General features: G+C 45.5%; 1 protein-coding gene across 1 annotated transcript in view; it reads right to left on the bottom strand.

The window, feature by feature from the left end:
• The window catches only part of Retreg1 (reticulophagy regulator 1), a 140,887-nt gene that overhangs the window by 86,510 nt on the left and 42,373 nt on the right, over positions 1-12,004 (bottom strand). The window contains exon 3 of the mRNA XM_046456393.2: positions 6,520-6,550. Coding sequence (XP_046312349.1) covers positions 6,520-6,550 — 31 coding nt within the window. The remainder of the gene's footprint in view (positions 1-6,519; positions 6,551-12,004) is intronic.

Here is a 12,004-nt window from a genome sequence, read left to right as displayed (position 1 = left end):
TAGATGACTACAGAATTGTGCTCAATTATTATTTTTTAAAAAAGGAATGAAAGGCCTATTCGAGCTTTTATTTTGACAGGGATGGACTTTCAAAGTGGTGCTGAGCTCCTGGGCTCCCCAGGCATCCCCAGCCAGAGACAGATCAGGCACAATGTGCTTATTCCCCGGGGCCAGAGGATCCCAAAGGTCACTGGCTATTTCTTTTTCTTCTTCTTCTTCTTTTTTTTCCTACTTAACCCAATCAAATTTGGCTTACTTTACTACAAGATTTCCTTTTAAAACTCATGGAGAGGGCTGGAGATGTGGCTCAAGCGGTACCACGCTCGCCTGGCATGCGCGGGGTGCTGGGTTCGATCCTGGGCACCACATAAAAATAAAATAAAGATGTTGTGTCCACCGAAAACTAAAAAATAAATATTAAAAAATTCTCTCTCTCTCTCTCTTTAAAAAAAAAAAACTCATGGTTGTGACTCCCTCTTTATAGGTCACCAATCATAAAACTAAAACCTAGAGCTTTCCCACACTATGCTTACTAGCAAGGTACAAGGTCCAGGCCTACAATGTGCAAGTTACAAGGGGACTTTAAGTCACATTAGAAAAATTAAAACTCTAAATTCTATAGTTTTCAACACTTGAGAGTCAGAACTATTTTTGTACTAACACGAAAGGGAGTGAAGCTCTCAGGCTATCAACTCTTTGTGGGAATCCAGGTCAGCCAGCCTGTTATACGGTTCTGATATGAATGATGAGATGATGGAATGTAAAACAGCGTTCTAAGCTCCACTTCTCAGAGGAGACAATTTGGTGAAGGCTAGATGGCTGTCACTTGTGATGGTGGTATAATGCTGACCTTGGGATTTAATGTCCTAGTCACCTCTGACTCAATGGCTCCAATCTGCCCGGGGCCTAGGCACTGGGACAACACCAGGACTTGGATTTTACATCCAATGATTCCTGGATCCTCTCTCTCTGCCCTTCCAAATCCACAAGCACCGGGATGCTTGGCTGGCAGTGAGGGTGAAGCCCACCAGACAAAAGGGCCTTTCATTCCCAGAATTGGGCCACACACTGCTGCTCTGAGAACACAGAGAGAGAGTGACTGGGAGTGAGAGAGCCGGGAGGAACTCCTGCGATTCAACCACACCAGAGTAAAAGGCTGATGGCTCTCTCACTGGACCTTTGGCCCCAGACAGACCTACCCTGTTAATTCTGTACTCTGCTCTCAAGAGTCCAGTCAAGGGGAGGCCACCAAACACCAGTCACCATCTGCACTATTGGAAGGTCACCACCCTCTTCTTGCAGATAGCATGCTGTTAGCAGCATCTGGATATCTAGAATATCTGTGAGAAAATGCCACAGCTCTCGGCCATAATTTTGAAATTTCATATTTCATTGCCACAAAGAAAACTTTTTTTGTAAACTGGTACTAAACAATAAGATAAGATATATGCCAGGTGTGGTGGTGCATGCCTATAATCCCAGCAGCTCAGGAGGCTGAGGTATAGGAGGATCTCAAATTCAAGGAAAGCCTCAAGCAACTCAGCAAGACCTCTTTCTAAATAAAATATTAAAAAGGGCTGGTGTTATGATTTGGATGTAAGGTGTCCCCCAAAAGTTCATGTGTGTTATAATGCAAGAAGGTTTAGAGGAGAAATGATTGGGTTATGAGAGCCTTAAACCCAATCAGTGAATTAATCACCTGATGGCAAGTAGAATCTCTCTCTCGTTTCCTGATCATCAATGTGAGCTGCTTCCCTCGGCCACACTTTTCCACTATGTTGTCTTGCCTCACCTTGAGCCCTGAGGAATGGAGCTGGCTGTCTATGGGCTGAGACTTCTGAAACCATGAACCCTCAAATAAACTTTTCCTCCTCTACAATTGTTCTGGTCGAGTCTTTTAATCACAGCAGAGAAAAAGCTGACTAAAACAGCTGGAGATGTGGCTCAGAGGTAAAGTGCCCCTGGGTTCAATCCCTGGTATCAAAAAAAAAAAAATTAAGATGAAAACAACCCATCTCTTAATCTGGGTGACAATGAACAAACTATTAAAGAACTAGTAGAGTCATTTTGAATGATTGTTATATATAAGTGAAGATGTTTCTTTATAACTCATACTTACTGAGAAGTACCTGGACACACTGAAGGCAATTTTACATTTTTAGAAGACACGCATGCGGGACAAGGTAACACTCTTGTTTTCTCTTAAACAGAGGATTTTTCAATCAATTGCCGTAGTTTCATGCAGAAATAAAGAGCTACTATGATAGTGTGAACCAAGTTTCAAGTCAATGCTAGGAATGAACCATAAAAGATGTTGATTTGGTTCAGCTGACAGATGGCTCTGACTAGATCCTGCTCAGATCCTACTGGTAGTGCCTGGGGAAGAAGGAGGCCACGCAGGAGCCCTTCTCAGGACACACCCACCGACAGCTACATTTTGACAAATGAGTTTTCCGTGTACATAGTCTGACTTGTGAATGGCATCTGATTAAAATCATCTGATTTTTATTGTTGATGAGACCACTGGAAATCAGACCCTGGCTTGAGTACTATGTATTGGTTCAGTGAAACATGGAGAACTTTGCGGATACCCCCAAGTGTCCAGAAGAGCTGTTTCCTGGGCAGGAGCTGTCACCACCTTCCTGAATATTTTAAGGTTAGTTTAGATGATGATTAAAGCACATTTTCCCAAAGAATAAATAACACTCTGTGAAAGGACAAGTCTCGGGACTGTAGAGAAGAAGGGAGGAAGAAGTTTCTTTTTAATTCAAAAAGCTTTCTAATGGCACTGAGTGGTGAGTGCAGTGCTCGGATCCACTTTTCAAACTGAAATTAATGCAACTGACATTCCTTAAATGCTCCTACTGCAATGGAAAGCACAGGGGCAGAAGGCCTGACTCACTCTATGGTCCAGCACCAGCTGAAATTGATCCAGTGCAGCGCTGGAAAGAGGCAGCACAGGCCCTGCTGTCTAACTGAGAGCCTCAGCTGTTGGGCCCATGGGCGCAGGGGGATTCCCAGCTACTGCCAGTGAGGTGAGGGTGAGGGTCCCGATGGGCATCCCAGATGGAAAGTGAAAAGACCCTGGTCCCACACAGTCCTCAAGAGCACAGCAGCGCCTCCCTCTGCTGCCAAGGATCTGCTGATCAGCCGCTGTGTTCTATCCTTAAAGAGTTTCTTACTTCTTCACTGGTAAAAACATAAGCTCTCCCCAGGGCCAGATGCTAAGGATCCCTGTACACAACACACCGAATCATCCTCAAAGCAATTCAAGGCACAAACATTTTAATTTCACACCTCCAACGAGGAGAATGGTATTTCAGGTTGTAGACTACAGAGGACAGATACAGACAAGTTTCATTCCAGGATAAATTAAATCAGTTTGAGAGTCACTGACCGCAGAAAAACATGAAGACAACAATATGGAAGAGACGCACAGACCCGCAAATAGACCTGGGCAGGACATCTGAGATGACTGAATCTTACTTCCCTCCTAACTGAGGCCAGGAGAGGAGTGGGCCTTGGCAAGATCAGTAGCCTCAAGGGTGGGAAAAGGATAAAAACACCTAGGGGACAGTGAATGAGACCCTTCCTAAAAGGCTATTTCCTTTGTCATGCCTGAGCACCCTCCCTACGGAGCAAAACATTATCTGTCTAACAAAGGACACAGAAAAAGGAGTTATTTCTCTATGACCAAACCTAACTGGTAGTAGAGTGAGTCCTGTGGTCCTGTTGTGCTCATTACTATTTTTTTTCCAAATCATTATCAAATAATAAAATGGCTTCTCTATTAAAAGAACACACACAGTAAAACTTCTCAACACAAGCTGTACGTGTGTTCAGAAGGACTGTGGATGGCAAGGACTCCAAGAAAGAAGGAGAGAGATCAGGGGCCCTTTTGTGCTACTATAACAGAATACCTAAGGCTGGGTTATTTATAAAGAACAGAGATTTATTTCTTATAGTTCCAGAGGTTGGGAAGCATTCACCAGATGAGGGGCTGCATCCTGTGAGGGCTTCTTGCTGTGTCATTACATGGCAAAGGAGAAGAAGAGGAGGAACCTGCAGCTTCAAGCCCTTTTATTAGCTGCATAGGGCCATTCCTGAGGTGGGGGCCTTGTGACCTAGGCTCCTCCAGTGAGGTCCCAGCACCTAACACTGTTGCACTGGGGATTAGGTTTCTGACACATGAACTTTAAGGGACACGTTCAAATCATATCAAGGGATGACACTGGTCAAATTTGAGCAAACGTGAATCTGGAAGGATTTTGCATCTGAAAATCACGGGTTTTTGTTGTTTGTTTTTTAATCTTGTTGTAGTTGTAGATGGACAGAATGTCTTTGTTTTGTTTGCTTATTATGTGGTACTAAGGATTCAACCCAGTGCCTCACACAGGGTAGAAAAGTGCTCTGCCACTGAGCTATAGCCCCAGCCCCAGGTTTTTTTGTTTTTATTTTTTTTAAATCCTTAATTCAAGCAGCTCACTTGGTCTAACCTTCTCCCAACCACAACTAGAGAACAAGCCTCAGTTCTGCCATCTGATGAATGGGAAAACCCAGGTACAGAGAGCCTAAGATAAAGACCCAGGACAGCCCAGCACATTCATGGGGGGGGGGGGGCGAGACTAGGAGCAGGCCCTGGGGCCAGGCTGGGGAGGCAGGGTGTGCCCAGAGCTACCTCCATGGACTGTCCTTACACTCGGATTCTGCTCCCTGGCTGTGCTCTCACTGCCACCTTCTGATCTAACCTTCCCTTCCCAAATAGATTCTCCTGCTTCACAGAGAACCAGCCGGAGGCAGCTGCACCAGGACTCAGCCAGGCAATCAGGCTAAAGTCAAGTCCTGATCCTGCTGACAGCATGTCCCCTTGCCACAGTGTGATGAAAATGGCCCCTGGCTTCCAGCCTCCTCCCAAACATGTCACCCCAGTCTAGCCAAGAGAAGCACAGCAGACAGGTTTCAAGAGGGGCCTCGTTTTAGGCAGCTCTTTTGCTGCTGTGACCAAAAGACAGGAACAGTTTTAGAGGAGGAAAAATTTACTTGGGGCTCAGGATTTCAGGGGTCTCAGTCCACAGATGGCCGGCTCCATTGCTGTGGGTCAGAGGTCAGGAAGAACATCATGGCAGAAGCGGGTGGGGGAGAAAGGGACTCAGGAGATGACACCAAGAAGCAGAGGGAGACAGACAGCTCCACTTGCCAGGGACAAAATATAAACCCTAAAGGCACACCCCCAGAGATCACCTCCTCCAGCCACACCCTACCTGCCTGCTTATCACCCAGTTAATCCCATCAGGCGACTAATTTACTGATCAGGTTAAAACTTGCATGACCCAGTCATTTCGCCTCTAAACCTTCTTGCATTGCCTCCACGTGAGCTCTGGGGGGAACCAAAACAGGCCTCCTATGGTGTACCTGACCAGTGTTCCTCAAAAACATCAAGATCAGCAAAAATAAGGAAAGTCTGAAAGACATCATAGCCCAGAAGAGCCTGAGGAGACAGAACCGCTAGCCCAGCGTGATGTCCCACGTGGGATGCTGGAACCACAAAGCAGCATTAGGTAGGAACTAAGGGACCCTGAACAAAGCAGGGACTCAGGTCCATCAGAGCACACAGGCTCTGCTTCATGACCTGAAACCTATCTCCATGCTGAAGCCAGATGTCAGCAACGGGGCCTGTGCCTGGCAATAGCAATGATTTTGTGTAGGAGTTTTGTGACTTTATTTTGTCCTCCTTTTCACACACCCAGTTCGTGACGTCCACTTGACGCAAGGCCAGTACCCCAACCATCCTTTCTAAGTCACACAAATATGTATTTTAAGGCAGAATGGGTTTTTTAAAAAACCAATCCCTACACACATTCCTTTCCCTGCAGACTGATCCCCACACTGTCCTTAGTTTCCTGCTTCCCACGTGTCCAAGGGGTGAAGTGAACCCTCATCACCTGCAACAACCCTGTCCTTGTCCACTGGAGCAGGCCCTTCCTGCTGCCAGCAGATGATGCTAAATGAATTGGGCCGAGGTCTGGCCGTGGCAGGCGAGTGGTCAGCGGCTGCTCAGTTTCCACTGCGCTTCACCTGCCAGCCGCACACCCCTCCCCATCTTCTCCCCCACTCCAAAGTCCTCTAGATGGACAGCATGTCTAACCCTCAGGAACATTCCAGCAGAGTTCTCGATCCCCACCACTGCAGCACTGTCCACACCCCAAAAACGAAGCCTCAAAGGAAGTCCCAAAGCGAAATGCCTCCCTCCCTTCACTTCCAAACCCCCATGCACGATGCACTCCCCACACAAGGTCCCCAATATTAAGACAAAATATGAAGCATTTCCTACAATGAGTCCCAGTTTTATCTTGTTCTCAGTTTCACTGTATTTTTATTTTTCCACTCCTGAAAATTACTATAGGACTTAGGTCCCCGTCACTAAAAATATGATGTCAAAGCCACGTCCCGGCAGCTCCGTCACCCTCCCCTGCACCCTCCCCTCCACTAGTCATATATCATTGAAAGAAAGTCTCCTACCTTTCGCTGAGGCTTCTCCACAACTGTGCACCTGCAAGAGGGAGAAGGAAAATGAGAGACTTAACCAAGCTGCGCTCTCCTGAGGCATTTCCCAACTTAAAAATATTACAAGATATGTAAAGTGGAACATTGAGATCTTTAAGCGCGGCAGACTATCAGATCTTATGATGTATACTGCTGGTGCCACGACTAATTCAGGCAGTTAATTCACAAAAAAAAGTTAGTGAAATCCTACTACATGCAAAACAGTTGAGTAGGTGCCCTGAGGGATGGAATGCTCCAGCACACACAGTCCCTGCCTCAGGGGCTTCACTGTCCAATGTGGCAGACCAAATGTGTGCTCCAGTAAATGTGAACCCAGAGAGGCAGAGCAGGAACCACACAAGAGGAGTAACCATGAGGGTGGGGGCGGGGGGGGGAGTATGTGGCTGCTCCAGGGAGCACGAATAATAGAGGTGGCTTTGAAGGTGAGTCTTGGCACCATCCTGGCAAACTGAGACAACTGTGACTGGAAAAGGGAGATTTTTATCTAGTCATTCTTTTTTTTTTTTTTATTAGTTGCTCAAGACAATACAATGATCTTGACATATCATACATTTGATTCAAATAGGGTATGAATTCTCATTTTTCCACGTGTACAGATTGCAGGATCACATTGGTTATACATCCATGTGTATACATACAGCAATCCTAGTGTCAGTTGTATTCTGTTGCCCTCCCTATCCCCCCTCCCCTCCCCTCCCATCACTATTCTCTACCCATTCTACTGTGACATTTATCTCTCTCTTTTTTTTCTTCCCTTCCCCCTCCCACCATCATATATGTATTTTGTGAACCCATGAGGGTCTCCTTCCGTCTTCCGTGCAATTCCCCTTCTCCCTCCCTCTCCCTCCCTCCTCTTTTCCTTGTTTCGTGGTAATCTTCTTCTCATGCTCTTCCTTCCTACTCTGTTTTGAGTCACCTCCCTTATATCAGGGAAGACATTCGGCATTTGTTTTTTTAGGGATTGGCTAACTTCGCTTAGCATAATCTGCTCTAGTGTCATCCATTTCCCTGAAAATGCCATGATTTTGTTATTTTTTAATGCTGAGTAATATTCCATTGTGTATAAATGCCACATTTTTAATCCATTCATCTGTTGAAGGGCATCTGGGTTGGTTCCACAGTCTAGCTATTGTGAATTGTGCTGCTATGAACATTGATGTAGCTGTGTCCCTGTAGTATGCTCTTTTTAGGTCTTTTGGGTATAGTCTGAGAAGGGGAATAGCTGGGTCAAATGGTGGTTCCATTCCCAGCTTTCCAAGGAATCTCCATACTGCTTTCCAAATTGGCTGCACCAGTTTGCAGTCCCACCAGCAATGTACAAGTGTACTTTTTCCCCACATCCTCGCCAGCACTTGTTATTGTTTGACTTCATAATGGCTGCCATTCTTACTGGAGTGAGATGGTATCTTAGAGTGGTTTTAATTTGCATTTCTCTGATAGCTAGAGATGGTGAGCATTTTTTTTGTGTACTTGTTAATTGATTGTATATTCTCCTCTGTGAAGTGTCTGTTTAGATCTTTGGCCCATTTGTTGATTGGGTTATTTGTTTTTTTGTTGTTTAAAAAACTGGAGATTAGCACTCTATCTAAAGTGTGAGGGGTAAAAATTTGTTCCCAGGATGTAGGCTCCCTATTTACCTCACTTATTATTTCTCTTGCTGAGAAAAAACTTCTTAGTTTGAATATGTCCCATTTGTTGATTCTTGATTTTAACTCTTGTGCTATAGATGTCTTATTAAGGAATTTGGAGCCCAACCCCACAAGATGGAGATTAGGGCCAACTTTTTCTTCTATTAGATGCAGAGTCTCTGGTTTGATTCCTAGCTCCTTGATCCATTTTAAGTTAACTTTTGTGCATGGTGAGAGAAAGGGATTCAGTTTCATTTTGTTGCATATGGATTTCCAGTTTTTCTAAGCAGGAAGAGTGAAACAGGTGGTATAGCAATACCAGATTTCAAACTATACTATAGAGCAATAGTAACAAAAACAGCATGGTACTGGTACCAAAACAGGCGGGTAGACCAGTGGTATAGAATAGAGGACACAGAGACCAATCCACAAAATTACAACTACCTTATATCTAGTCTTCTTTAGGTACAAGCTTATGTCTAGGCACAAATGAAAGTATATAGACATGCATATAATTTGCTTTTTAAAATCTCCAGTGACTGTCTTCAATGGCTCATTTTTTGTTTGTTTGTTTGTTTTTTGCAGCCCTAGAGAATGAACCCCTGGGTGCTGTATCACTGAGTTACCCCCAGTCTTTTTTTTTTTTTTTTTTTTTTTTTTTTTTGAGTGAGAGTCTCACTAAATTGCTGAGGCTAGTCTCAAACTTGAGATTCTCCTGCCTCATCTTTAGAGTCCCTGAGACTATAGGCATGTGCCAGCACACCTGGTGACTGAGTCTTGATATTACACTCAAAATAATAAATGGCCATGAGAACATTTCTGTATGGTCAATCAGACAAAGGGTCAAAGGTGTTGTCCTTATGTTCTTCACAATCCCCTATCAAAGGTCCAGGTGATAAGTTAACTTCCAGGAAAACGTTTCTCAAAAGTGTTTTCTGCATTTCCTCAGACCACCAGAACTGTGCAATTAAGTCTACAGCTCTACCACCCTGAACATGCCCCATCTTGTCTGATATCAGAAGCTAAGCAGGGTCAGGCCTGGTTAGTACTTACATGGGAGAACTGCACAATTAATCTGATTTCCTTTTTGCCTTGGTTGCCTGTAAGCAAAGGGATAAACCTGTTGCTCAGAAATGTCACTCTGTTAGACTTCTGCTCCTCTCATAGACCTCTTGTAAACAGCATTATGTTTTATGTCCCTTCAAACTCTTTGGAGTTAGGTGGCATATAAAAGCAAATCAACAACAACTCAAGAGAACCCAGGCAATTGTGAGCAATAGTGAGGTCCCAACTAGAGTTGGGAGCTGGATGGACTCAATTCTACAGACATCAGCACACCTTAACACATGACATTTCCATAACAACTCTGCAGCCAAGAGGCGGGAAGGCAGACAGTGCTTTGCTTGTCTTGTTATTTAACCTGGCGGAATAAGTATGGTTGGTGGACAAGAGAACAAGGACACTTAGAATAGCAAGGTCAGAATCTCTACAGTCTTTGAGCATGGACTGGGGAAATAAGCAGAGAAGGGGCTGGGGGACAGTGTATGAGAGGCAAGGGGCTGAGCAGAAAGAGTAAATCAAGAGTCCCCGAGCCAGCTCAGCAGGAGCAAGGGGCCAGGGAGGGTAGGTGGAGGGTGCAGTGGCAATGGAATTTCAGACTTTATAAATGGTGGACATACAGTACTTCCAAAGGCTAAGATGGTTACCTAGCAGGTGACCATCCAGCCATCATCTGAGCCAGAGAGAACCACAATCAATGGAAAGTGCATGAAGATTTAAGTGGACCACAAGCCCTACATATCCCTATTCCATAGCAGCAAGAATGCTCAGAATGTGGCATAAACAGATAGTCCAGATTTTGCAGAAGGGAGAAGACCTAAAGGGATAGTGCTTGCAAATGCTTCCCACTGGTAGCCCTGGGGAGTGAGGGGAACACTGGCTAAGCCCTCTTCCTATCCACAGAGCTGTAGCTAAAGATCTTAAAGAGAGCCTGGGGTGGAAGTGGCTGGTTCTACTGCAATGGGGAGAAAGAAAAGGTGGTCATGATCAAGTTTAGGAATGGGAGAAGAATTCTCCATGGCACAGAAGAATTCCCCAGAGCAGAAATGATGGGTTAACACAGGGGCACATGTGCTCAAGGAGCCTGTTAAAGAGAGAAAGGAGAGAGATCTGCTGCAGAGCATGGCCTACTCAGACCAGACACTCACAATAGGATGTGGGTTCCCTTAGGTTTCACAAAAGCTCATTCATTTGATGATAACTCTGCTCCCCCGTTCCAACTGCTTTCTATTTCATATTAAGCACCTAGGATGGTACCAAACATAATAACTAGGAGTACCCAAACTCACAGAAGTAGAAAATAGAGTGGTAATTGATCAAATTACATTTTTATGTATGTACAAACATCCCACGATAAAACCCACCAATCTGTATAATTAAGACTCGCCAATAAAAATTTTTGAAAAAGAAAGAAAGGTAGTTGCCAGGTCCTAGGGGGAAGGTGATGGGGGACTAGTCACTAGGTGCAGATGTTCAGTCATCAAGAAAAGTCCCAGCCAGAGCTGCTATGCAACATGCACCAAGTAACACGGCACTTGAAAGTTTGGTCAAAGGGTTTAAAGAAGATAACAACTGGGAGAGGAGTTCAATTAAGATCGTGAATATCTTCAGTCACAAATGTAGGAAGCAGGGAAGCTGAGAGAGGGGGAAGTAGCAGAGCTGCCCGGCGGCCCTGCGGCCTAGTCTTCCCCAGTGTTGTGGTGGACACAAGCCAGCTATCTGCCAAGAGTGGCTGACGGCTCTGACTGAAGCCATGGAACTACCAGAACCACATCTGCATCCATTGGAGTGATTCTGTGCCTCCCTGGGACTGGGCATCATGGCAGTGCGCTGTGCTGGAAGCCCCCACCGACAGGCTCAGCCAGCCATTCACCAGCTCAATGGGGTCTTTGTCCTAAAGACTCTCTAAAGGAGGCTGAGGAGTCACCAGGGTTTCTCAGTCGCAGACTGGGGAGCTCTGGGAAAGCACAGTAATGAATTCCACCTTCCTTTTTCTTCTTTCTTGCAGAGAAATGCTATATTCAAAGCAATGTCACCCAGTGAAAACCCTGAGAGAAAGACAGGCCTGAGACAAAGGCAGGTCCCCCAGGGCAGACCATAAGGGCTCTGCTTGGGCAGAGAGCCTGGCGTGTCTGGATCCCCATGGAAGCCAGTGCCTGGCAGAGAAGGAACTCAACCCAGAATGACTGACCAGTGAACAGACACCGTGCTATCCTGAATCTGTGTCAGCCAGCAGAGGAGAAGCCACTGTGCCAAAAGTACTTCTGTTCCATGCTCTTAACTGGCCCTCATACAACCCCCTGGTGTGAGGATGGTTCCCCCATTTAGCAGGATAAAGAGGTTCTGGTGGTAAAGTAGGCCGAGTCACCGTCCTGAAGATATCAAATCTTCATCCCTGGAATCTGGGAATGTGACTTCATACAGAAAGAGAGCCTTGCAGATATGGTTGGGTTAAGGAATGTGAGATGAGCAGATCACCTGCCTCCGGGGTGGGCGCCAAAGGCAATCCAATCACAAGTGCACTTGGTAGAGACAGGCTGAGGAGGATAGATGACAGACAGAACCCACCAGAAGCTAGGAGAGGCCAGATTCTTCACTAAGGCCTCCAGAGGGCATCCAGATCTCTGACTTCTTGATTTTGGTTCAACAATACCAACTTGGACAAGTGGCATCCAGAACTGCGAGAGAAGAACTTTCTTTGTTTTGAGCCACAGCGTTGGTGGTATTTTGTTACAGGAGCAACAGGAAACTAA

This window comes from Marmota monax, unplaced genomic scaffold (assembly GCF_021218885.2).
Source record: "Marmota monax isolate L192 unplaced genomic scaffold, Marmota_monax_Labrador192_F-V1.1 WCK01_AAM20220418_F8-fsc00037, whole genome shotgun sequence".
NCBI classification, from domain to species: domain Eukaryota; kingdom Metazoa; phylum Chordata; class Mammalia; order Rodentia; family Sciuridae; genus Marmota; species Marmota monax.
This window is presented reverse-complemented; position numbering and strand designations above follow the sequence as displayed.